The sequence below is a fragment of the Morone saxatilis genome, unplaced genomic scaffold (genome assembly GCF_004916995.1).
Source record: "Morone saxatilis isolate NCDOM2014 unplaced genomic scaffold, NCSU_SB_2.0 Contig8, whole genome shotgun sequence".
NCBI lineage: Eukaryota > Metazoa > Chordata > Actinopteri > Moronidae > Morone > Morone saxatilis.
Window position 1 is genome coordinate 23,520,298 of NW_023340257.1, and position 27,473 is coordinate 23,547,770.

At 42.3% G+C, this 27,473-nt stretch overlaps 2 protein-coding genes across 2 annotated transcripts in view; one reads left to right on the top strand and one right to left on the bottom strand.

The window, feature by feature from the left end:
* The first annotated feature begins 137 nt into the window (after positions 1–137).
* Positions 138–3,282, top strand: LOC118341634 (C-X-C chemokine receptor type 5). Its single transcript, XM_035679937.1, has 2 exons — positions 138–214; positions 1,958–3,282. Exons 1-2 carry the CDS (start codon positions 182–184, stop codon positions 3,035–3,037), a joined length of 1,113 nt encoding a protein of 370 aa, XP_035535830.1. The 5' UTR covers positions 138–181; the 3' UTR covers positions 3,038–3,282.
* A 397-nt stretch (positions 3,283–3,679) lies between these two features.
* Positions 3,680–27,473, bottom strand: part of bcl9l (bcl9 like) — a 25,132-nt gene continuing 1,338 nt past the window's right edge. Inside the window, exons 2-9 of the mRNA XM_035679938.1 lie at positions 12,754–12,824; positions 12,139–12,551; positions 9,743–9,865; positions 9,165–9,339; positions 8,880–8,964; positions 6,094–8,497; positions 5,748–6,002; positions 3,680–5,243 (exon numbers count right to left, since the gene is read on the bottom strand). Coding sequence (XP_035535831.1) covers positions 4,051–5,243; positions 5,748–6,002; positions 6,094–8,497; positions 8,880–8,964; positions 9,165–9,339; positions 9,743–9,865; positions 12,139–12,463 — 4,560 coding nt within the window. The 5' untranslated portion in view covers positions 12,464–12,551; positions 12,754–12,824 and the 3' untranslated portion in view covers positions 3,680–4,050. The remainder of the gene's footprint in view (positions 5,244–5,747; positions 6,003–6,093; positions 8,498–8,879; positions 8,965–9,164; positions 9,340–9,742; positions 9,866–12,138; positions 12,552–12,753; positions 12,825–27,473) is intronic.

Below are 27,473 nucleotides of genomic sequence, written 5' to 3' on the forward strand. Positions count from 1 at the left end.
AGATGTGTGTGTGTGGGTTGCATTACTGTTCTAGCATGTTGACTGTAGAAAGCCCGGTTGTCTACCAAACACACCCAACAAAGAAATCAGCCCAAGCAAATATAGAACTAGTACAAACAGGAAGTACAAGCACATTTCATTACTGCGGCGTAAGCTACACAAGAGACCAAGATTTACCCCCATGGCTGTAACAATCACCTTTACAGAATTTGAGGTAAGATGTAATTAAGAAATTGTTGAAGTGAATGGTAAATTGCTTTAGAGGCGCTGCAGAACTATTCTTTCTTAAGGTCTTATTATACTAATATATATAGTGGGTCGAGTTCTGCTGTAAATTTAATTTCCAATTCTGCTGCAAATTTAATTTCAGATGTTTAAATGTGGCATGTGTGTTAAATTTGTCATTTCTATAACATAAAAATATTTGGTGTCCTGGTTACGCAACAGGCTAAGTATACAGTGAGTTTGTCTGCAGTCAAATGTCCTTAAGTGGACAAATTCCAGTTAGTATAATTCCAGTCACATATATTTTCTCTCCTGATTTTTAGTTACTTTAATTAAATTAATTAAATTATTTTTTTAAATAGACAAATAACATGACAGCATTCAGATTTCCTTCACTCTACTGCCCCATATACAACGTATAGTGAACGTAAAGTATAATCTCTCTAACTCTTAAAAATGTTCTAAATCTCAGCTAAAGCTTCTGGCATTTAAAAAAACAAACATCTTATGGTAAGGAGCAACACGTAGCTGCCTGTGGTTAAGATTCAACTACAAGATTTAAAGTAAGTTAAGGAACATTATTTATAAACTATGGTAGCCAGAATTACTGAACCCTAAAAAAATGCAGACAAACAGATGTGTGTTACATGAAGTGTATATAGTTTCTTTCCTGTTCACTCACTAGGGAAATAAGTGAGGAGGAAATCCACTCTAATACATCCTTCTGTATGTGACTATTATAAGAGTAATGTAGGGTGATATGTTCTATTTTTTAATGCAGAATAGATAGAATAGCAATTAATTTATCATCACACTGATGAAGATACAAACAGAAGACTAATTTAAATAATTATATCTGTTTGTTTCTCATCTCAAATCGCAGTCAACATATCGCTGCCTGATGATCTGCACTGCCTGTAATATAAATCAAATGTATAAACCTAATAATTACATAAAGGAAATTACATTCTAAAATTGTGTTAAACCACTGTGATAGAAGAACAGGTTACAATGTAGTAGCCATTATGAACTTTAGGCCCCATAATAACAATGACAGTAATGATTGCATGTACGTTGCCAGTGGTTTATACTTTTAAAATGTAAAGGTTTTGTGTCATGGAAAAAAATATGACGAATAGGCCAATATCTATTTTTAAAAATATTTACTTCTCTTTATCCAAAGATGTAGCAACTGGAGCACAAAGTACATGCTGCTGCAAATATAACACTGGAATGCAATGTAATTCAAGTGGATGCATTCAGTGTTGTACGTAAAATTATGAATATATTTTTAGCAATTTTAGAAGGCCTTTAGTTACTTTTTGTATCAGCGAGTCCTCATCTAACGTCACAACTTCAGTTTTAATAGCTATGATTTCTCAACCAGGTCTAATAATAACTTGGCTGATGATTGGGGGGAAAAAGGGCATTAGTATTCATTAATTCATTAGTATACAGCCACAGTAGGATGTTTTGACACATTTGCCTCAAAACGTTTCTTAGTTACTGTAAAGAAGAAGTGAAAAAGTTCTGGTTATTCAGTGTTTCCTGCCAAACAGCTTGAATAAGATAACTACATGGAATATAGAACACAATCAAGGTAGTGATTTTAAAGCCATTCAAGCTGATGTAATTATAAGCTTTCATGTCATTATCCCCAGCACACAATGTGATCCCCAAAACTGTGATAAGATAAATAAAAACAACATTATCCCACTATTATATTTTACAGGATAACCTGACACAGGATAACATGACACAGGATAACCTGACAGACTACAACTACACAGATAACCCAACAGACAATGACACATTTTGTGAGCAAACGGGCCAGCAGACCTCTCTGGACGTGTTCCAGGCGGCGCTGTACATCTTCATCTTCCTGTTGGGTGTGGTAGGGAATGGCCTGATGATAACGGTCCTCCTGAGACGTCGGCATCTCCTGCGCATCACTGAGATCTACCTACTTCACCTTGCCGTGGCTGACCTCATGCTCCTTTTTACATTGCCTTTTGATGTAGTTGAGAATGCCAGCGGTTGGCTGTTCGGCAACTTTCTCTGCAAGCTGATGGGCTTGGTGAAATCTCTCAGCCTCATCTGTGGGAGCTTCCTTCTAGCTTGCATTGGGTGCGATCGGTATTTTGCAATTGTTCATGCCATTACTAGTATGCAAAGTCGACGTCGGAGAACAGTGCACATAACATGCACTTTCTTATGGCTGGTTTGCTTGGCTTTATCAATGCCCAATGTTGTGTTTCTCACTGTGGAAGAGGATTGGGAAACTACATTGCTCACCTGTTCTTTTCATCATTATGGTATCCACGCACACAACTGGGTTTTGACCCGTAGAGTCTTGGATCACGTGTGCTTTTTCCTACCTCTGGCCATAATGAGCTATTGTTACACAGCAGTGGTAGTTACTTTGTTCAAGAGTCACAAAAGCCAAGACAAGCAAGGAGCCATTCGACTGGCTTTACTCATCACTCTCGTCTTTTGTTTTTGTTGGCTACCATATAATATCACCTTACTGATAAACACTCTAGCAGACCTGAAGGTCACCATATTAAACGGCTGTGACTATTATGACCACCTGCAACCAGCCCTTTATGTGACGATGAGTCTGGGTTTGTCACACTGTTGTCTGAACCCTTTCTTATATGCCTTTGTTGGGGTGCGGTTTCGCAATGAGCTTATTCAGTTACTCTGGAAACTGGGCTGCGGCCGTGTTTGTATGCCTTTCATCAGAGTTCGGGGTCACAGTCGACCATCCTTTTCTGATGGAGGAACAACCACCAGCACCGTTCTCATGTGATAAACTCTTCTACAACGTCAGCTGTAACTAAAATGCTTCTGTTCTTCATTGTTTTGTTTGTTATGATGGATAATGTTATAATTTTATCAGATGTTCTGACAATATAGTACCCATTGCTACTTTGATTGCATTTAAAAGATGTTTTATTTGCCCACTCAAAAAAAAAAATGTTGGCTGAAATCTGTTTTTGTTTGTATGTTCGGTACTGCTAATTGAATTCAATAAAGATTTCATTTAGTATACAGCAACCGTGTCCCCGTGTCAGTGTTATCAAACAACAATAATTGACAACACAATAACCAGGACAGTAAAATCACCTTAGAGATCAGTGAGTTACGTAATATCGTATTGTTACGAGCTGTCTATTTAGAGAACACAGTTATACAGAACATACTTGGCAATATCTAGTATTCTCTTATCAAATGGTCTTCTTATATTTACAGCAACATTTTGATTACTATATATATATATAGTTACTATATATATTCATATGAATAGATTATAGGCGACTGTATGTATATAGTAGTGATATATAGTATATAGTAGTTCAGGTATAGTAGCATGGTACGTAGTATATGTGACTATAATATATGCTAGTATGGCGTAGTATACTATGGTTATTATGGTATGTAGTATGATTGGAGAAAATAAATCAATGATATTAAAACAAATAGAAATTTTGAGGCACTCCTCTCCTGACTGCCACTCTGTTCCCACAACAAATACACACATCTTTGAAATATACATATTTTACAGTATTTTAGAAAATGGCTTCAGATTTGTTATTAACTGTGTTACAGTGCTTTTAAATATTCGATCTTTTTAAAATCAGTTGTAACCCAAAATTTGAGGAGCATCACTGATTTATTGTTTTACAGTTCCTCTTTTCAAACAACTGCAAGAATAACATTAATGAAAAAACTTGGACACAATGGGAAGGTAACCTAGTAGACACATTTTTTTTTGTTTGTTTGTTTTTTTTTGTTTTTTTTGTACAGTTCATGTGAGCTGGATCAGAAAGGCATATTAGCCATACCTCCAGGGCCATAACCAATAGGACTGTCCAGAGGCATTCCACGCTGTCTGAGAGACTGGGGGCCCATCATACCAGACTGTGGGTGTGAAGGGGCCATCATGGGACCCTGAGGGGACATTAGAGGACCCTGGGGGCCAAAAGGATCCCCTGGAATTGACATGCTTCGCTGCTTAGCCTGCATCATCATAATGTTCTGCTGTGCCATCAGATTGTGTGGGTGCTGCTGGGAGGACATCATGCCAGGGTATGGATTGGAAGAATGATGGAGAAGGCTGTTCGCCATCATGGCTTGCTGTTGCTGGAGATGCTGCTGGGGCACCATGCCTGTCCTTCCCATCATATGTCCAGGGGGGCACATGGGGCCCATGCCCCCACCGGAAACCATACCCCTAGAGCCCCCCTGAGGAATGCCCATGCTTTGGCGTATTCCACCATGTGAGGGGTGAGGTGGCAGCTGCTGTTCAGCCATCATATTCTGTAGGTTTGCTAAATGGGGGTTTGATGAAGGGCCGCTGCCGTGTGGAGGGCCAGAAGAAGACAGCTGTTTGAGGAGCTGCTGTGGAGTAGGTTGCTGGGATGGTGGCCCCTGGTGTGGATTTTGATGTTGCTCACTCTTTGGGAAATACTGAAGCGTGCTACTGGGCTTATCAGAAGGAATGATGCGGGAGAGATCAAACTCAGGGATGCCTGTGTGAGTGGGTCGTATGACTTCACTTAGATCCGGGCCATCCCCCATGGGCAAAGAGGCAAATGAGTCTGAAGGGTGAGGGGGGCGTTGGAGATGATGACCTTTGCTAAGCAGGTGTAACTGCTGAGGTGGTAGAATATCCTCATTAGACTGAGAGAAATTCTGTGACATTGCTCCAATAGGTGAGTGCATGGGCCCGTGAGGTGGTTGCTGGATGCGAGAAAAACCTGCCATCTGGTTCTGAGATATAGGTGAAACATTGCAGGGCCCCAGTCCGTCAGGTGCGCCTCCTCCCATCATGGCAGAATTCATGGCAGGCATGCCCATGTGGTTTGGGGAAGAAAGCACAGGTCCCGAGGCATCATGGGACAGGTGCTGCTGACCTTGGCTTACAATACCCATGGGGCTTTGTGGATCACTGTGGGGACCAATGGAGCCCTGGGAGACAAGTATCTGGGAGGTCTGGGGGTTCCCCATGTTTCCTGGTGATAAAACAATTACAATTTCAATTTCAATTTCAATGCAGTTATATTTGTATAGTGACAAATCATAACAGAAGTTATCTCAGGACACTTTTCAACACACTTTTTAGAGCAGGTCAACACCATACTCCTTATAAAATTATATAGAGACCCAACAATTCCCACCATGAGCAAGCATTACAACAAGACCAGCATGTGACAAATCACACTATTAACATCTGAAAATACACTGCTGGTTTTCTCAACACAGTAGACTAAATATAAACTGGAGGTATACTTTAAAACAGAACTACTATAATATGAGAACTTGGGCTGAGAGATCTGTGTTTGCTTTCACTATAAAAACCTTCTATGAATTAAAACCATTCATTCATTTTCTGATAGCATGGCAAAATCTACAAATGACACACTGAATCAGGGCCATTCTACTGCTTCCTCTATGCATACTTCAGAACTGTATAAGGTGTTTTCTGTCTTTGTAACAATGTTTCCTTGTTTTCCTACCTCCAATGCTGACACCAGATAGAAGGGGTCGATCGGGCAGCATCTCATCATCGGAAGTGGCAATAGTTTTGATTGCATCGTGGTAGAGAGGAGTGGAACTAGGCATGGCATACTTGGACATCTGGGACATGATAAGAGATAAAGGATTCTGAGATGGAAGGGCATTGGGAGAGGAAGTAAATGGCATACTAGGATTCATAGATCCTGGTTGGCTAATGGGGGTAGAGTTGGAGCTCCTGGGGGGAAGTGATTGGCCTGCAAAGAACATTTAAAAAATTATTAATGTCACAGCATTACAAAGAACCGTATTAATGATGAACAATATTATCTTGGATTCAGAGTGTACCTGTTTCAGTGGAAATACTTCCTCCGTTGCCCACTATCTTACCACTGGTTGGACCACCTGGACTTGGAAGAGCTGTTTTAGGAGACGCCCACCCTGGAGAACCCACAGCCATGGCTGGGGACTTAAGTCGTCCAGGAGAGGCAGATGGAGAGTGCAACACAAGGTTGGAAGACCCCATTACCTGGGGAGATTTCATGGAAGAAGAGGAAGGAGTCCCAGCACCAGATGCAGGGGGAAGAGGGGGGTGATGCCCTGCAGAAGAGATCTGTGAGGGTGACTTCAGTCCTTGAGCGGAGGGGGAAGGTAGAAGAGTTGATGGCTCTGGGTTGAGCGATGGAGACTTGAGCTGATGAGGAGGCACTGAAGGAGAGTTTAGGGGGTTAACATTGATTGATAGGTCAGAGGGGTGCCTAGGGCTGAGGTCTGCTCCCCTGAGGCCCCCAGTCATAGGCATATGACTAAGCCGTGATGTAACTCCCATTTGATTAGGACCTTGCTGGTCAGGCCCAAACATCTCAGGGCCAGGTTGTTGAAGATAGGGTCCTTCCACCTGTCCTCCAGAGAAGGGACCTTGATTGGGAAACTGGAAGGGGCCATCAGGTCCTGGGATCATCCCCTTATTTCCTCCTCTTCCATTCTGTGAAGCCCTGATTCGTGAAATCTCTCCAGGACTAAACATTTCACTCAAAGGCCCCCCTCCAGCAGGACCTCCTCGGAGCTTCTGAGATAGCATCATCTGCTGTTGTTGCTGAACATTCATCTGTTGGTTCATGTTCATTGTGAGGTTGCCCCCCAAAGGAGAATCCACCAAGTCTCTCATCTGAGGACCCCCTCCAGGAGAGCCCATAATCTCCCGGGAGCCAGGGAAGTCCATAGGATCACCTCGAGAGGAGGGTGGGCCACGGCCCATTCCCAAATTAGGAAAGTCTGGGCCACCAGGATTGTCCATAATTCTCGAACCAAGGTTGCCCTGTTGTTGCTGTTTAGCTAACCTGTCAAGTTCAAACCTTGGAAGCCCCTGCATCTGCCGTTTCTCCATGATGCGCAACATTTCCTCATGCGCTAACGGATGTTCTGGGTCACCTTGTAAGTGCTGAGGAGGTCCACCGGGGTAGCAGCCATGAAAGGGACCTCCACCACCTATGTTGTTTGGCATATCATCTAGCCAAATCATCCCTGGCCTGGTAGGTCTTTGGGGTCCTAGACCCTCAACTGATAAAACTCCACCTGTACTACCAGGAAAACCACCTCCCCCAGGTGGCCCCCTCTGCATCTGTCCCAGGAACCTTGGACCACGGGGTCCATCTTGGTGCATGTCTATCATTCGCGGATTTCCACCCATTCCTCCTCCCATCATATTGCCAGGACCCCACTGCTGGTCTCCAGGCTTGCTGTGGTAAGGAGGTGGGGGTCCTCTCATCATCATAGGACCTCCGTGCATGCCCATCTCTGTCATCATTCTAAAGTGCTGCGGATGTGTGTGGGGTTGCATTTCCTGTTGCCGTCTCTTCTCTAGGTAGTATTCTTCTTGAAGTTTCCTCCATGCCATTTGCTCTGGTGTCAGCCCGTCCGGTCCAAGTAAGGGACCCATGTCGACCCCAGGTGAAGACAGCTGGTGATGGGGGTGTTGTGGTAGGTTATGGTGAGAGTCCATTTGAGGGCCGTCAATGGCCGGTCCACCAAGGGACTGTGTTTGAGAAATTATGGACTGGAGGGGTTCTTCAAACCTCTTCATCCCCCCAATAGGAGCCAAGGCTGATGATAGCATATTACCACTACTGCAGTTATTAGTACCATTGTCACTGTCTTCGAGAATACCACTCCTATCAGTATTGTTGTTATTACTCAGGTTGGAGGAGTTATTACTAGCATTGTTATTAGGGCCTCCTGTCTCTCCAGGTCCTCCACTTGCCCCACTGCGCAGAAGCAACCTCTCTATATCTCTCAGCGTCTGCAAAGAACGCTCCCTGTGTTCCAGCTGCTCTTTGGAGAGGCCATCTGAGTTCCCTGGGCCACTCCTCTGGCCTATATCACTCTGTAGGTGTGCAGATAGGATGGAGGGACTCCCCGAGGGAGAAACAGTAGCAACAGGAAGAGTCATACTCCCTGCACCATCCCCATCTCCAGTTCCTGGGACTGGGCCTGAAGGTGTTGCCCTGCCCCCTCCCTCTGACCTATGGGCAATGATGCTGTTATTGCTGGAGGCTCCGCCAGGTCTGGTCTGAGAGGATTCATTATCAGAGTGTCCTGCTGAAGATGGTGTTCCTGCAGGATGCAATGGGCCACCAACTCCTACAGAGGCTGGCCGTGGAGTTCCACTTTGGGATTTAGGGGTGCCTACGGGCGGAGAGCCGCTGGAGTTTACCTTCTCAGATAGGTTAGGAAGCTTCCCTGATGGGTGGCCCTGTGGCAGACCAAAGGAGAAAAAAAAACAGGTTCAGGCCATTAAAATGATACTTTGCCTGCATGATTGGTATCTTTAGTAGTAGTATTGTTGTGGTTGTTTATTCCAGCTATTACAGTATATTGCCATTTGTTCATTTGCCAAGTAAACACATTTCACGTTTCACTTTCTCGCCAAGTAATAAAGGCAGTCACAACAAGTGCTAATGGAAACAGGAACGAAGAGGTATCTGAGACCAAAATAGCTAAACAAATTAGCCTTACCACATACTTTGCACCTGTGGTCTCTACCGCAAAAAACACTTTTGCTTCCCTGTGGTTTAACAGGTTTAACAGAAAATTGTCATTGTTTTTAATTTGCTGCTGAGCTGTGGATGTCTGACCTGCTCCAACTTGGTGCGTGGAACATTTTGCTGGTGAAACAGAAGGATGGAATCAGTCTGTCCTTTCATTACTGCCTCTGCAGCACTGTCAAACAAATAGAGCAAATTAGAAAAAATATATTATTATTGTGTTGGACTGTCACAGTGTTGAACTGGAGAAACCACAAAATCTTAATCTAAAATCTAATAAACAAATCAAGTTTGTTGATAAAATAAAGACCATTTAGATTCTCGTCTTCTGATGTGGATAATCACATGCATGTCAGGCCTGCAAATTGTTCTCACCTGTTAGCTAGGCTGGTTGTGAAAACATACACCACTTGCTGTGAAGGCTGAGATGGCTCTGCCTTTAGACCTGGTCCCACTCCACATGCCATTACAGGACCCCCAGATTCAGACATGGGCCCTGCAGACAGCCGCTCAGTGAGTCCCTGGATAGGACCTGCCAGCACACGCTCTCCTGAGAAAAATCAGAAGCACACTGGTTTAGTTTGTATTAAGTTGTATCCTGGTATATAATTGTAATACCAGATCATCTTTTTGGCTACAGCGTCTAAACACTAGATGGAGCTAAAACACATGTAAAGTCACATCTGTAGAAAGGGATAGTATAGCACTCCAAGCTGAAATCTTCTTCCTTTCAGTGTATCCAGTATCTGAAAACAGCTCTGGATAATTTATGGCTTTAACCTGTTGTTTTCAGAGAAAATAAAATGGAGCCGTGACAGGGGGTCTCTATATGTAATTCATGCAGCCTTCACAGTTGTGGTCACAATGACACTATTGTTAGGGAGGACTGTGCTACGCTCAGACAACAGCAACTGGTATTGTGTTTCTCCCTCTGTGGAGGTGCACAGACTCACGGTGGGTCGCAGAGTGTGGCTTGTCTTCATCTTCCTCTGTGTCAGGTCCAGAGCACCATTCATCTCCACTGTATGGCTGTTTCTTCTCCAGAACACAGCGCCGTTTACTGCGCATGACACCCTCTAGAGGATAATATACACACATCAAAACCTGGATAACAACTGTCATAGTACTGTCCCTTTAAAGGGTATTACCAATGTTTTTATCATTCACCACTAATGATAAAATAATAAATAATTTACTAAGCTGAACCAATCACAGTATTTCCCAGAGCCAGAAGCCAGTGTACTACTGTTCTAATGCAGTTTGCCTTATCTGCCTGAAGATACAGGATCCCAGCTTACAGCTGCCTTGACAGATTACTTTAAATCTGAACAAGATGTAAAATTGTAGAATCCCTTTAAATCAATCATCAAATGCCCTACCAGTCATGTCATTTAAAATTTCAGATAATTTTAAAGAACTACAGTATGTCTCTGTGAGTTTTTTGACAACATTGTGAACATTGTGAAACTCGAGCTTATGCACACATGCTTGAACCGTCTCCACTGCAGACATGCTCCTGTTGTTGTGACCAGAAAGTATGCTTATACTTTCTGCAATCTCATTCTTGCACTGTCATGGGAACAGCTGATATAAAGTTATAATACAGCAATGCAAATTTGCTCTTTTTGCCTGTGCAAAAAGTGAAACAGATTTGAGCAGTCTTACAAATTTATTTTCTTAAATTAACTGAAATATTATTGTAAATTACACAACTGAATGATCAAAATTACCTTTCGGTAAACATTAAACACTGCAATCATTTGCAGTTCTGATCATCCTTGTGATGGGTTTCTTTCTTTTCACAACAACATGCCATGCCTGCTAATCACGTCTGCAGATGCAATGTTTTGAGAAGCATGTGCTGCGCCTTCTCACATGGTGCACTGCAATTATGATTTTGTGGATGCACAAGCTGCTGTGCGCCAGTGGGTGCAAACAGCTGCAAGAAATATGTAGCAGCTTTAACATTTCCAGAAGGTAAGCTGCAGTAGAAGAGGCAGAACCAACTTTTGACAGTAAATACAAAAGTGGTTTTAAACTCCAAATGGTGACAGGAAAGAAAAGTACACTGGCAATATATCCCTGATAACTGTCACACATTTAGAGAAGCTATATAAACAAATCAGTGAAGATTTTTCAGGTTCATTACTCAACATCTTAATGATTTTGTTGCAGAAAACACATCAGGTGAGTGTGGGTAACCACAGACTCAAAAGAATATATAGTACAGAAGGAAGGAAGTTTGCACTGACAATGCAGAGAGAAGGACAGCAGAGAGAGGACTGCTACCTTGACACAGAAAGGCAGTCTGAAAGAGTTGACCTCTTGTCTTCTGTGAATGTTTGTTACCAGCAGTTGAGAAAGTCAGCTTTTCAGCCACGTCTGCTAGTGTGTTCAAACTGTTTGTCAGTGCCAAGGCTTTTTCAGTTGGTGGCGGAGTGATTTAAAGAAAAGATGAGGGTGCCTTGCATTTCATTTGAATGCACTTCTGTTTTTCTATAGGCAGAAATAAGATCACAGGGAATAAGACGGTGTGTGTGTGTGTGTGCGTGTGCGTGCATGTAGAGTGGAGGTCGAATGGAGCCAGAAGAGATTTCCCTTCAAATGATCCACCCTATCTTTCATTCTCTCCCTCTTTCAGTCTCAGTTGCTCTTTGTGTTGGAACCACACCTCACCCCCCTCAAGGTGTGTGTGTGAGTATTTGTGTGTTTTGCGTGTGTGCATGTTTAAAGAGGAGGTTCAAATCGTGTACAGGAAGCCCAGATGAGTTTCACAAAATCACATTAATGTCATCTGCAGTCAAACGGTCACGTGCCTACACAAGCGCTTCAATAAGCAACAGCCAACAAATGCACATCAAACACTTTGTTCTGAACCACATGAACACAAATGATTACCGAGACATTCACAAAAAAGGTCTTCAATGCTTCCCACCCACTCACTGTCTCCCACTTTAATAACAACCTCTCTGGGCTTACTAACTTTTCACAAGCTCATGACCTGTCTCTCTCTCTCTGAGCTCTCTAGAAAGCCCAGATGCTTTTTCATCTGAGACACGTCACTGCATCGCGGGCATGGCACAAACTAACAAAAGCCAGGGGGAAATTCTGACGCTTCACTGAAAGGTCAGGGCATTTCAGCAAGAGAGAAAACAAGTTATTCTGTCCTCCCAGTCCTTACATTCACTTCCTGCTGTGGAGGAGGTGAATGCACGTAATCTGGTATTTCGGGTTAAGATTTGTCTGATAGGAAGATAAAGGAAGTGAACTTCTGCATAGTTAGAACAGAAACACACTGTCTATACGTCCCAGGTGCTGACACAGTTTCCTCTGTGCATGCATGCCTTACCTCCTTTGGCATCCGTCTCCAGTGTTGGAGGAATGGCATTTCTTGAATCACCAGAGTCAATGGAGACGCTCCGCTCCCGCTTGGATTTGGTTTTCAGCATCCCTCCAACACTGCTCACCGATTGGCTGACAGCCTTCAGCCCAGGGTTGCCGGGGGTAATCTGGTTGGTTTTGACTCCATGGCTCCCGGCACTGACGGCCTTTGGACCCAGGTGGCCAGCAGCGCCCTGCTGCTGCTGAGCCTGCTGGTTTACACTGGGTATCTGGGATCGGCTGTCACTGGTGACCTGCTTGCCATGATTGGCCAGTTTATTGTCTGGGTGCATTTGATTGGCTGGTGATTGAGGTGGAGGTCTGGTATGGAGAATAGCTGTGCCTGTTTGTCAGTGGCGCTCACATTGCTTGCAGGCGACACTGATGGAGAAAAGAAAAAAATCACCATCATCAGTATTTCAGACAAAAAGGCGAAAGACAAATTCAGAAAATGTCTGATCTGATCCCAGCACCAACAGTTTATAGATACATAGTTTTAGCCTATTTTTTCTAAAAGATAAACCTATATTGAGCCTGTACTGAGTGGACGATTAGCACCTTTTAAAAGAGCCTGTTCACTCACCTCATCTCACCCAGACACTCAACTGATACACTGCCATGTTCTCCAGGATACTTCACTGACCACACATGGACCTGGGGGACACCAAGAGAGTAATATTATTAGTGGAGACAGATAGCAACCTTTACAGTCAGTGCGATCTGTCATTGTGTGGGTCCTGAGCCTGTGGGTCAACATCAACTTCATGAGCAAAGACGGAAAAGAGAGAAAAGATGCCAAAAGACTGATATGAGACAAGGGCCAAAGAGACACTGTGAGGTGACTGTTCCTTTAAGGGAAGGAGAGAAAAGACTGACTTTGAGCTGGGGGAGGGACCTGCTACTCAGAAGTAGCTCAGTAGTGTCGTAGGTCCCTCCCCCTACCAAACACTTTGCAAACCACAAAAACTCCACCACACATTCCACAACACTGTCTGTAGCAATACCTGTCTCCCCCTCCCTTACGAACACACTCAGTCTCAGTTTTGCACTTTGAGTTGAAACACAAACAGGCAAAAACTCATTACCTGCTTATTACAGATTTAGTTTAGGCCTATTTTGACACGCCACCAAACCTCAAGGGTTTGTCAGAATTACCCACATTCATTTTTAACCTATTTAATGTGACCTGAGAGCCTAGATGAGGAGCCTCAGCTCTCAAATACCCACTTCTAGCTTTACTGCTAATGTTAGGGAATAAAAGCAGCCTTAAACTGATTCAACCTCAGCATTAAGAATGGAGGACACTTCCTTGTACATTAGGCTTCACTCTGGGTTCAAGTCCATAGCTGCAAGCTGACGCCCCCTTGACACTGCCATCTGCCGGTGTCCATAACCCCAAGCTTCTGATTTTAACCTTTGCAACTGGGGTGTGTTTCTGCTTTGTTGCTGTCTATGCCACAAAAGCTGCCAGCGTGCAGAGCATTAAACAGTTCTTCAGTATTTGCAGGTCTCAACATGACCCTTCCACACCTGTTGCTGGTGAACAATAGTTGGTCAAAACAGTCATCACAGCCTGTTCAAAAACATCTAGCCGAGATATTTGGCAGGCACGATGCAGATTTCATGTGAACACTTCCACCGGTTTCCATTTTTGGCCGATGACACAATCCCACCGCTGCACGCGGCCTGCGCAGTCAGGTCAGCTGTCCTGCTCTAAAAGAACCATCTGTACCACTCACTCACCTTGACAGGTAATGGTAAACACAATGCTGCAATTAGTCATTAACTAACATCGGCTCAAGTCAGCACAGAAAGGTGCCTTGTTCGCTGACTGAGGACTTCATCACTCATTAACTCCAGCGGGGACAGTCAGACGTCGCTCCTGTTGACAAAGTGTGACTCACTTGCTTTGTGCAACACAAAGTGGAGGCACACTAATCATATGGGGAGTCGCTGACCTTCGAGTGGACAGTTAAGAAAAGATAGGCCTATCTAAAGTGAATACCAGTCTAGTAGATATCCCAGAGACTCCCAGTCATTTCTACTGTAGTTGATATGATCAACAAAAGGTAAAGCCTGAAGAAGTCATATTGAGTCCAGTTTGGACTGTAAAGGAACGTAGAAGCAGGTACAAGTTAAGTGTCTAGTAAATGTTGTGTCTCATTTGAACATTTTGTAAACCTGGAGTTGGGCCTTGCACTACCATTATCCCCACTCCTTGCCACGTGTATGGAGCCTGTATTTAAGTAATCAGCCACTAGGAACATTACAGTGACTCTAGAACAGCGTTTTCAGACTGGATGGGTTTTTACTTGAGAGGGTTTTTGAGTAATACAACTGTATATGAAAAAGATTACAACTACTCAAACCAATCTGCCCTTAATGAATATTACAGCATGTAATAAATGTTATTCCTTGACCTTCCGGGAGAGTAGCTAGACAAGGTGCTGGTGTGACTAGCATTTTTTTTGGTTAGCACATTAATGTTTAACTGAACTGTTGTGCAGTCACATCTCTCAAACAAAGCAGGGTTCCCTATTCAAGCCAAGAAAGTGTATTTGTATAGTGCTGTTTACATACAGGTTTCAAAAATTATTTTATTTGGAAGAGTGTCAAGACCCAGTTTGTATTTTTAAAACAACTGTTTGCACCACTGAAGACTTAGGTGTGTCAAAGTAAGAGTGTTAACTATGTGTATTTTGTATTGTATATCTGCACTTCATTTAGATCAGTTTGTGTCACTTTGACATCTTTTTTTTCTGTTAATCAGCTTAAAAATCCAAATGACCTTAAATCGTTGATTCGATGCTGTAAAACAGAGAGAAATACCAAGGGATTTAATGCTTTTTAAAAAGGTACAGTACTGTATGTGGCACAGCAGTACAGAAACAAACTAAATCTGACTCGCATGTTCTGCCATCAGCTCTCATTTTTGTTTATAAAAATGCGTCGACTAATCAGACACACCTTAAGTACCAACACTAAACTTAATTGGTGTCATTTGCATTCATTACATCCTGACCTCAACACATGTAGATAACAAGACATTTAACAGCTAAGTCTGAGAAATGATTAATTATGGTGACATTTGAATGATGGAATTAAATCAAATCAACCTGGCTGCTATGCAATTAATCTGCAATAAAATCAAGGTTGTAAAATGTCCCTTAAGGGAGGTGTTCTCCCTTTCCCTCCCCCTTATCCTGTCAAACAGTCTCTGCCAGAGCAGGTTTGAGCATTACATTTTCAGTCTAGCTTTTGTGTTTGTGTTGACATGGTTGCAGCCCTCCATCTGGCCTCACAGACTGCGGCTTTCCTTCTCAAACAGGGTCTCCTGTAGTTCTCATCTAATGGCTTAACAGCTCCTCAATGGCAAGAAAAATGTTTTGCTCTCATCATTTGTATCCGCAGGTCCAAAATGCTGATTGTACTTCTTCACACAACCATTTAAGCCCTTCAACCAATAGATAAGATAGATAGGAACAGAGGTAAAATGACACTAGATGACGAATTTCTCACTCAAGCTGATATAGGCTTCAGGCCCCCGCAACCCTGAAAGGACAAGTGGCAAGAGATAATGAATGGATGGATAGATGAAACCTGATTAAGACCCAGGTCTCACTGTGCAAAAGAGCATGCCGACAAAGTTTGGAAATGAACAAACCCCAGTTTAGTTTGTTACGTAAAGGGCACTGACTCACACATACCTGGTGTGCACAGTGACTGACTAATCAAGGCCCTGCCATCACCCATACTGACTAGCAGGTGACCAATTACTGTAAAAACATATGAAAAAAGGCACAATTTTAATAATTTCTCTTCTTCTAAAAGCTTGAAAAATAGTTACAGCTAAAGAAGGGTGACATTTCACTCTTGGATTTACTCAGATGCACACCAATCAGTAGAGGACACACTAGCCTGCAAGCTCACAGCAGCTAGATGGAAATAAGCACATAATTCATAATAAAGGTGCAAGTGTGAGTAAAATATGGAATATAGAAAATAGTGATGTTGAACCACTCCACACAATGTGGTGAAAAGTGAGAAATGTAACTGGGAGACCTCTGGGCACCCACAGACCAGAGCCAATATATATAATAATATATGTGTCTATATGTCTGCTGTGGTGGTCATGCAGGGGGCCCTGAATCATAGCAGTGGCCACACCTTCTCTACACCTACAGGTGCTGTGTGACAGAAGAGATAAGGGGTCTGTCACAAGGAAGAATTAAGACTATATCCACATTAAGATGGCTGAATTAGTAAACGCATCCTTTTCTTTTGGTTTCAGACCTCCATCCAGACTGAAAAGGCTTTTTTCTGCCCCAAAATGCAGCTTTTCTAAAACGGCCTCCATGGTGTATAAATCTTAAAATACTGGCTGGCTTTTTTAGTGAGTACGTGGTAAACTGAAATTTTGCAAAACAATGACCATAGCCAGCCCAGTGAGGGTTGGAGGCTGTGTGGCAGTAAAGTTAAGACAACCTTTAATTGCCTCCAACTCTCTCTGTGATGGTGTATTTTAAATACCAGTATAGCCGAATACAAAGCCGAGCTGTTGTCATTAACCTGGATTATGCTAATTGCTTGCTAATCACTGCATGTAGTGTTTATGGGCCGTAACTAATAAATATTTCATACAAAAAGAAACGTGTAAATGAGAACAACTATATTGTGAATTTGGCTGTATTAAACCGCAGTATGCGTTACCACAGAGAGCAGGATGACACATAACGTTGTCTCTAACTTTTTTGATACAGCCAATCATACAGAACAGCTGTTGTCATTAATTTATAGTTAAGATGATTTTGTCAAATGACGTTCTGACCATAAAATAATGATTTGGTCAGCTGGCCTGTCCGTCCCACTCCTCCCCAGATGCTGGCTGTGATGCACAGCTCTGTTGGTTGCCAACTGAAAAGAGGGTAAAGAAGAGATGTTGTTCATGTTGTTCAGGCGTTTCAATGTGGATGGAGGTCTCTACAAAAACTCTGTGGGTGTGGATTGATCAGATTCGACTGACGCTGGCCTGGCAACATGTACATAAACAACTCAATGAATTATGGGTTTATTCTGACCAACCCAGCGTTAGTGATTGTTGGGAAGACTGTGGCAAGACTTTCATTTCAGTCCAGTATTAAGTGTGTTTACGATTATCTGCTGGGTACAATTGCTGGTCGGCTGTAGTGCCCATCGCTTTGGTCTGAGATGCTGGCACTAAATTATGCCTAATATTCAGTAGCAGCCTGTATACACCTTTTTCAGCTTTTTCTACTGCATTCAGGTCCAACAGAGTCAGGGTGCTGCTATTATGCATGCTGGCTCACTGGAAAGGCTCTGCTACGCTAACTGAAACTGAACCTTAATTAGAGTCATTGGCAACACCTATGTTTACCCTACTATTTCATGTCAAAATGGCTGCTTGAAAATGCTCCATTGTGCAGGAATAGTACAAAAGCGTTGCCGGCTTACTCAAGTTTTCAGCATGTCTCACACCAATGGTGAACTGAACATTGTTTAACAGTTTTATGTCAAAGTGGAGCCAATTCTTGAAAAGAGATGTCTCCAACTGAAGCAGGAGAGATAATCACTGTTTGCGAGGATCAAACAGGCTGCTACCTTTACAAAAACGTATTGTCTTACACCGAGCAAAGCAAGGTGTGTACAGTTAAAAGAGACATTCCACACAAACTTATTGACGACAATTTACTGCTAATGTTCATGATGTGCACGTTGTTCATCAAGTTAACAAACATGTATCTAGTTAAGAGAATCCAGTCTAACTGACACCTGTTGATTATGTGGAGTAGGTACTGAATACAGCGGCCCCAATGTGCATTTACACTGTAATAGTTACCTAATTGTTTCTCTACCATTTATTCTACTGCAATCACAAACAAATCAGTGTGTGCCCATAAGACAGGGAGTCAGGAGACAAACTGAAAACACAAATGTGAGGGCTGGCATTATTATATTCATACCCAGATGTGCACTGTTTTGTCTTATTGCCTACTTTAAAGTATGCGAGATACTTATTAAGCCTTAAATCAAACATGTTGCTGGAGTTGCTCCCTTTAAAGCAGATATCGGTTGGGCAAAGTTGAGCTGTTATCCAATCAACAAATGTGTTGGGGCATAAAATGTTCTCCATTTCCCTTTCCTCATTTGACATTTTCACAAGCTGTTTGGGAAACAAATTCAATTTAACAGTTGGACCTTTTCCAGATGTGTCCAATCACAGCTCCAAACAAATTAGGGAAATAATTCAATGAGTTTTAAAATCCATAGCACATGGTCTTTACATATAACGCCAATTCATTTAAGGTCATGATGATAAGTACATATACACACAAAGCAGAACAACACACACACAAACACACACCCCTACATTCCTTTATCATCACTGGAAACAAACATCACTGTTCTCAGTTAGGCCTGCAGGTTTGATGAATGATTTTAATTCATTTGCTGAAAGGTTTTTTTGCCTTTCAGTGTGGAAAATACTGATGCTGTAGTCTAAGAAAATCAGAATCTATAGGTAAAACTGCACTGTATGTGTGTGTATGTCAGTGTGCTTACGGTAAGAGGTTGAGCTCCTATTTAGTCCCAGTGGGTCACACAGTGCTCTGTATTTTTAGAGCGAGCTGGTATTAATAGACCCAGAGAGCCCTGGGAAGTCAGGGCCAACAGTGAGAACAAAATACTAAGCCAAGTCCAAAACACAGATGCCACAGTGCTGCTCTGTGGACCGACACCAGTAAACACTGAGGCCAAAGTGTTTAACAGTACTGATGAATGAATAATGTGTATGACGCAGGAGCGCACACAGTTACACAGAGATGCACAGTTGAGACTTTTTTGACATCAGCCGCTTAACAAACTGCACATGGCGCCAGTCAAAATGTAGCCTAAGAGAAGGCAAATAAGTTAAATGAGCTTGGCCACTCTGCGCTCTGCTTTAGGACAAGGCCATGGCTAACATAACATGTATGACTGTTAACAAAATAAATCCTCTGTGAAGGACTATTTTAGGTTAAAATGTGTCCTTGCAGGGTCTACCAAGTTCTTCTTCAGTGTTTATCAATTATTATGGTAATCTAACAGGACAGCCGCTACCAACATTCGTGTCAGGTTCACCAGAGTAACAATGTGATTATCATTATTGGGATTTTTCCAGTGGACCTATGAGCTATGACAACATGTTTTCAAAGACTGGTCCTATCATTTAGAAGTACTTTCAGGTAACAATGCAAATGTTCCCATTTGAACTCTGGTTTGTATAAGTGTTTTCTTGACTTCACTGCAAATGGGTTCTCACCACCTAGGGCATAGTTTCCACTCAAGCATGTCATGATCAAAACATTTCCATACTTCATCTGAATGTGCCGCCATCCTACAGAATGACTGCGCGTATACATTTTCTAACAAATATCCATTTACTGTAATTTTTTAACCAGTGTCGGGACTTCAGACTGCACAAAATAGTAAACTAGTTGTTTTGAAAGTGACAAAGTCCTTGATTCAGAGTTCCTTGTAAGGGCTTTCACCATAAGCTTTGTTCTTTAGAGGAAGTATTATTTTTGCCGTGCTACAGAATTATTGTTAGTGCAACAAAACATTCAACCCCTCTAGCTCAAGTGCTGCTTCCTAAAAACAGCTCACATACTGCTCTGGTTTATCACCACCTGCTCGAATGAACAACACAACACACCTCTGGTGGGCCTTTCCCTCGCTTGCTTTTATGTTACATGTAATGTGGGTTATGTGGCTGGTGTAATGACACCCTTCTTGTCCCACACACAAAGGTTTCAAGCCCAAAATTGTCACCCATATGACCACTTTCCACTGAGCTAGACATGCTGTGTATTTCACGGAGCTGCTGCTGGTGAAGAAACCTGTGGGCCTTCTCTAATAAATGAATCAGCTCTAAAGTGGATCGTGAGAAATTTTCTGAAATGTGAGGGGAAGTGTTCGGCTTTGAACCCTTCTTTGTTGGAACGTAAGAATGGCCGTGCTACTCCATGACCACACTGAAGCCGCTGTTCACCTTCCATTGAGGTCGCCATGTTGAGCCACCATGTTTCTACAATAGCCTAGATAGTGCCGTTCACATTTTTTATTGGTTTCACAGCCACCATAGTTCCTCCTTCACACTTGAAGGAGAGAGTGAAGCGAGGAGTTGCAATCTGGAACTACACCACTAAATGCCACTAAATCCTACACACTGGTCCTTTAAGACTCATTTGTATTTATGTAAATTGTGCATGAGGTCGGTGCACATACTCAAATCAACACAGAAGATAAACTCTGTGTGTGTGGGTGTGAGTAAGGGTGTCAGTGAGTTCATGTTAATACACATTTGATATGGTTTCGTATGTTTACATAAGGTATTTGCTGTTATATGTATTTACTGTATATTTAATGTTCATTCAAACAAAAAGCTAGCTTTGTTTGTAGTTTCCAATATAAAACTTGGTGAAATGATTTCAATGTGTGTAACAGCATGTACTTTCAGCCCATTTTAACAACACCGTGATAATACTGATAACCGTGATCATTTTGTCCACTATAATTGTGATTGACTAATTGGGATGCACTGCGTTCATTTGGGATTTAGTGTCATGAAATTATGGCATATAAAGCAATGAATGGCGTCATTTCTCCAAACTGTCTTACTACCATAAAAATGTGTTTTTAGTCACTGCTGGGGCTGCTACGTACATTACTTTTAAAAACTTTTAAAACACGTACTAACAATTGGACCTACAATCCTCGATCATATACAGCCAACAACGTCCTCAGAAGACTAGCAGCTCGAGGACACGACTGAAACTGAGGAAGGGACTCTCAGTTGCTTTGCAGCAACTAAAGAACGAAGTGGCCTATTGTTGGTATAAGGAGTTTAATTTAGACTAGACCAAAGAACACAGCAGAGTATTGTCAACATCTCCTGTGGTTCAAATCCCACCGTGGCACTGTGTATTAAATAAGTACGTTCGAGTAGTACATAAAACTATTAAAACCAAAAAAAACTCTGTGAGAATTGAGTCTGAACATAGAAAAAAGATCCACTGATACATTTTAAACATCACAACTGACACTCCACAGATTTGAAATCTGCAGTAAGCCGTTTTAAAATTACTGCACTACATTTCTAAGAGGAACAACACAAAGCTGAAATTCAAGGCAAACACAGAATGGTTCTGTCAGCTACCGAATTGATTTGCAAGCAAACTTTTAGAAAAATGAACAGGGACGATGACAGGCGAGCTCAGCAAGGTTTAAAGATGTCGAATCAGCTATCAAGCCGCTGCCAACTTTCACTCATGGAAAACCAACTGAGACCAATAATGTGAAACTGCTTCCAAGTGACAGCCATCAGTACATTTTGAGCGATTATTGGTGGCAGCACCCAATAAATTACAGCCATTAGAGTGCTCTTTGATTTTGCATGCTTCTGTTGGAATCGTACAAAAAATGTGTAAAAAGAAATATATTTCCCTCACGGGTCTCTTGACCACGTGACCACTGAAAGGTCACTTAATTGGAAAGCACCAACCATCCATATCTGATGATACAGCGACTTATTTCAGAAAATGAACTGAGGGACAACTGCCCTTCTTGGAGACATTATGTGGGTTTTGATGTAGCCAGGGTAAATGTTTCTTGCACAGAGGCAGCAGATTCAAAACTCAGAATGTTTAAGTAGAGAGGAGACTGTATTTGTAGGCTGTCAGGGGCTGAAGGCAAGGAAAGGACACAACTGGAACTCGTTCAAAAGTATACTGCGTGTTTGGCATTTTTGGTCAGAGCGCTCAAGTGGGCCTGCTAAGAGTGTAAGAGGCTGGGAAACCCTATTCATGGATTACTGGCCACATTCAGCCCTATAGCCATATCTATTTCTTGATTTTTATAGTCCTTGCCATAACATTTTTTTTTTCTTTCCCTCCCTGTTCCTTCAATCACATGCTTGTTCTCTTCTCCCAACATGCACTTTGTTTTTCTGAGGCCTGGTGTTGCAGGAATGCATTAGTCTACAAGCATAACAAGAGGTTACTGCAGGTCAGCATCCGTTTGAATACACATCTGAAATGAGGATTCAGTTGGTCCAACGATCATGTTAAACTTTTAAATAAAAACGGTTTGACTTTTTACTTTTGGGGAGAAGTTAATCCCCAAACTCTGATCTGCACAGCTCTCCGTCTGCTCATACAGTAGTTACTTGTTGGAGGTAAACTGCAGTGCATTGTGGGACAGTACACAGGTGACGGCCAACAAGAAAATCAGCACACTAGGGGGGTTGTGGCAGGTTGCTGTGGCAACAAAACATGTCACGGGGCTGAGTAAATATAGGCTAACCAGTAGGCGATGTGCAGAGAGACGGGCCTGCAACACAGGAAAGGCCACAGAAGGAAAAAAAGGAAAACTGAGACATTTGTGAAGAACTCAAAGCGTTGCTGTCTTTTGATGTAACAGGCCTCACTGAACAGCGACAACAAAAGAGATGACCTAAGATGTACCTTCCTTTTTACACCAGGGGAAAACATTATGAACCGTGCAAAGAGTAGTGAGTTAAGCAGGAGGAAAAATGATATTTTAGATCAAATATTAACCTATTCCATTAAACCCGTGGCCACCCCTGAATTATATGTGCGAAATTGCACGTTTCTATGTGTCTATGGGGGGAAATCTGCAGAAACGGGTGTAATTTACACAGGATTTTCCAGTAGAAACACTGATAAAGACTTCCTCAACAGGCCGAAAATGAAGTGGTAAGGAGAACGTAGGCACCTCGTCCACAGTTCTGCCTCAGCTCAGGGATGGGGAAGTACTGGGCTCTTTTTGTACAGAGGGTCAAGGGTTGTATCCTTTCCAACGCATTCTGGGACGAAAGCCAACTAGAGCAAGGAAGAGGACCAAACTGCAGCCTCAGTACAGACAGACGGCAGGCATTACAGCACGGAAGCAGTTGGAAAGCGGAAGGCTAATGGACAGAAGCCACTGAGTGTCAAACTGAACACACACATACCAGTCTGCAAAAGAGAGGACGACCAGTCCGTCCAGTCGGATACAGCGTCTTGGTTTTTCCCACAGGTCAAAGACCATCATCACTGACAGAGAGTGAGAAAGCCCCCGTGCTCTTTATACAATATGTGGTTGTGTCGAACTGTTGTTTTTGTTTTGGTTTTTATTACTGCAACTGTTGTCCTCCTGGGGAGCATTAGGGGTTGTAAACAGCATCTTCTTCCCAAAACAACACTGAACTATAACTATAAACAGTGACCAGACTATCTAAACTACCGTACCCGAGCCTGTGAGGGACAGACGGACTATGCATGCTGGGATGTTTTTAGGCATTTTTTTGCAATGAAATTATGGGAGAAAGTGAAAATTGCAAAAACATTTAGGTTTTTTTTGTATAATTCTTAAAAGAATTTGAAGGCAACTTGTCCAGTGGGGATAAAATCGCACTGTTTGGAGGGTAAATGTGAGACACACGTCTGCATGGTCTGTATTACGGATGAGCGAGTACACCATTATCTGTATCTGTTCAACCAACTAAATGATCTGTGTTTGTACCGTAAGCGGCCGGGGATATGGGGAAGTTGTTCATTTAAGCCTGGAATTGATATGGGTTGATCAGAAGTTGTTACATTTATTAGAAATGTATTTACAGAACAACCTCAGAACTATTTCCAGAAAGTTCATGTTATAAAAGGTGGTATATTTACAGATATAGACATTACAGTATGTCCAGATACTCATTCCAGTACTCACTCAACCCTAGTCTCTTCTCAAATAGAAACAAGGAAGAGAGTTTGGGGACGTATGGCTCAACGTTTTGAGCAGGAAACTACAATGATCAAATTTCAGAAATGTTGTGATGACTGGACAAAATTCCCGCGCAGAATTCACAGGGCTTGGTAGAATTTGCGTTAATTGTTTTGAACTTCCTGGAGGGTCTGATTAGAGCTGTAGTTCCCAATCTTTTTCCTTAAGGGGCCCCTGCTTAAGTGACATATTTCACATTACAATTAAAACTGTACCATGAACCCAAATAGTGAACTGCAAGTTTGTGTTAAAGGAGTTAAAGGAGTGATTTGGATGAATTTTAAGCAGATTGTTTTCTGTTTAGGGAACTTTTTATACAATTATTTGCCTGTATTATTCATTTTTCATAATTTTTAACAATCATAAATGCCAACCCCCGGGTTGGGAACCACCAACTTACAGAAACGTCCAAATTGACACCAGTCCAATTCACAATCCAACCTACACATGGCCCTTGTATTAAGTTCAATGAGTCATAACGGAATAAAAGTGGTAAAGGTAGAAGTAGGCAGGGGTGGCCTAAAAGTTAAAGAAGCAAGCTCAATCCCCGGACCGGCAGAATAAATCTGGGTAGGGAAAGCACTGAGGTACCCTCGAGCAAAGCCCTCCACACCAACCGCTCAGTGGCCAGCAGATCAGACTGTGGTTGTACTGGGCAGCTTCTATGAATGTGAGTAACTGTGCAAATGTGATCAGGGCGTTCCTGCAAAAGAGAGGCTTCCTCTCAGCAAACTTTCCCTGAATAAATAAAGGTTAAAAAAAAAAAAAAATAGTAGAAAGGTAGGTGTCCTGACCTGAAGCAATGATGCAAGCTGTGAGAAACTTAAGATGGAAGAGAGATGAAAGAAAACCACAAAAAGAGAAGAAAAAAAAATGGATATAAACAAGGTAGGAAATTACCTCCACATCATCAAAGTGTTTGCACATGTTTGACTGGTTCATTTACAGTACGGACGCACTATTGTTCTGGGTAGAATAATAACTTTAATATGACATAACACCTGTACGTAATGGCATGATTACAAAAGCATAGGACAAGGAAGCTTAAGAAGATAGAGGTGGCGACAGATGCAGCATCCGGATATACAAGAGCCTGTTTATAGCCTGTTTGTTTGTGCATCTGTATGTCATACAATTTGCAATACACACTGCTTAGAGGGAATAATGCTATACACTATTAAGGCCACACAGAGCTCTATGAATTAGTGCATGAATTAAGATGTTGTGCATTGATTCAGCTGGTATCAGACAAACCCCACTCCTTCAGCCAGAGAGGTGACACACTTTCATCACCAGGACGTGTCACTTACGAGCACTTTTAGCCCTGCTAGGGGTTATATGAATGGCACTGTTAGTGGCTCTGTTCAAAACACTTTATGGGGGAGTTTCAGCCAAAGAATGCATACTGCACAGTTACCAAATACTAACCTGACTGTGCCAGATGGTTTGTTACACACATACAACCATCTGGGAAGCCATCGTTGGAAACTGTTTGGAAGAGAGCAGGCACTTTCAGAATAAACTTGGCAGGTGATTGCATGAAACCATCTGTCTATCACAGTCTATCGCGAACGAACTTCAACCAGTCAGATCAATGAACAATATAACATAGTCAAACTCTTACCGGAGAGCAAAAAAACCTCATTTCCATGCGGAAATAGCCTCCAGTGCAGCTCTCTGCTCTACTTTCAATAAAGAGATATTCAGTTCTGATATAACTGATGCTAACAGCAGCTACGCTAACCTCTTTAGCAGCCGCCATTGTTGTTTTCAAAGCAAAAAGTCATTCTTGCCACAAGTTGTCACGCACTGCGTTTAACGGCGCCCGTAGCTCAGCCCCTCACAGGTGACACTGTGCGGGGCCACAAACACAAAGACTGAGGCCTGGCAAGATGGATTCCTGCGTGATCTTGTGATTTTGTGACCTCTCTTTCAAACGCAGTGTGATGTGTAGTGACAGCGAGCATGAAATTCACTATATCCTCAACAAGACTTGTGTTTGTTATCTCCCACATGAAAACTGCAGCACTCAGTTCCCACATTCTTCTTTCATAACGCAGACTTAGCTTACCTAGTTCATTTAGTTCAGTTTCATCTGTTTGTAGAACAAAAACACACATAGTTTGCTTTGATGCATTTCCCTGTTTGAGTCATAGTAGTTTAACACGGCTTGTAAAACAAAAGTCACACAGACCCACCAGTATCTCGTTTATTGGATATTAGGAGAGTTTCCCAGAATGGTGGGAGTCAAAACAAATCAAGAGTCCTCTCCCTGCAGTACATCTGTTACCATGTAGGATACACTTGACTGTGAAACAACAAGGCCTTCCAATCATAAGTAAGTGCTGACAAACATCCGTCCTCTTGCAGACATGAAACTGTGTACAGTATCTGAGGGTTAAATCCTGTCGTTGGCTCATATTACATTCTCACTTGTAGCTAGCAGCACCACAGTTTGCTTGTAAGAAAAAAAAAAAAAGTTATCTGGTGCACACCTGAGTTCAAATGGGGTTGTTCTCACCTAACTGCACAAACTGAAGTAAAAAAAAAAAGCCTGAACACACGGCTCTGAGTATGACTGGTGTGACTAATGTGTTTGAAAGGTTGAGGACCAGCAGCAGTGTACAGAGACCGTATGCAAAAATATGCAAAAGATAAGCACAGAGAGACAGAACCACAACAGACACTGCGACGCTAATGTGAACCATAACACAAATGTCACAAGAATGCCATAAATGCTTTCTATTCAGGGATTAGACTGGGGCCTTGCCTCTTTTTTTTTTTTTTTCCACCGGGGGCCTATAGAGCCCAGTACTTAAGCGCCTTAGTATATTCTGTCCTGTGGAAACGTTCTCAATATCACATTATTCTTTCATAGCTCACCTTAGCAGTGCTCCCTGTAACTAACCCCAAAGTTCTCAGATCACCTCAGCAGATAAGAAACACTTTGTCAGCGGCTCACCGAAATCTGTCTCTGCTTGCTCTGGAGACGCAGTGTCTTCCACGTGCTTATTCACTCAAATGGACAGAAGAGGCAGGCACTTACTGTACATTTATAGATACATTAGGCCTTCTTATTGTGACAGGAAGACTTGCTTCACCATCGCCTGCCGTCTGTCACTTGTTTTATCGAAGCGTACACAAACGCTTACTCAAACATCCACTCAGGTTTGAAAATATCTGAGCACGTACACGTACAGAAAAATAAAATATAACCTGCTTGCACAAAAAAAAAAAGGCCTACAGGTAGGCGGTGGACTGTTGTTTTAAAAGGAAGTCAGGGAAGAAAAAGATGCTCTGAACTAGAGAGAGAAATTTCACTTCCAGTTGAAAGCAACGCGCAGTGTGCTGTGGCTCTGAAAGACAATTCGGATCAAGTTGCAAACTCTGTTAGGTGCTATATATAGCTCACCAGGATATTGTAGATACACAAACAGCATGAAGCGCCTGTGCACACACACACACACTCTC

Coding starts and splice junctions, on each gene's coding strand:
- LOC118341634 (XM_035679937.1), top strand. CDS start 182: ATGGCTGTAACAATCACCTTTACAGAATTTGAG. Junction 215..1,957: donor TCACCTTTACAGAATTTGAG/GTAAGATGTAAT, acceptor TATATTTTACAG/GATAACCTGACACAGGATAA.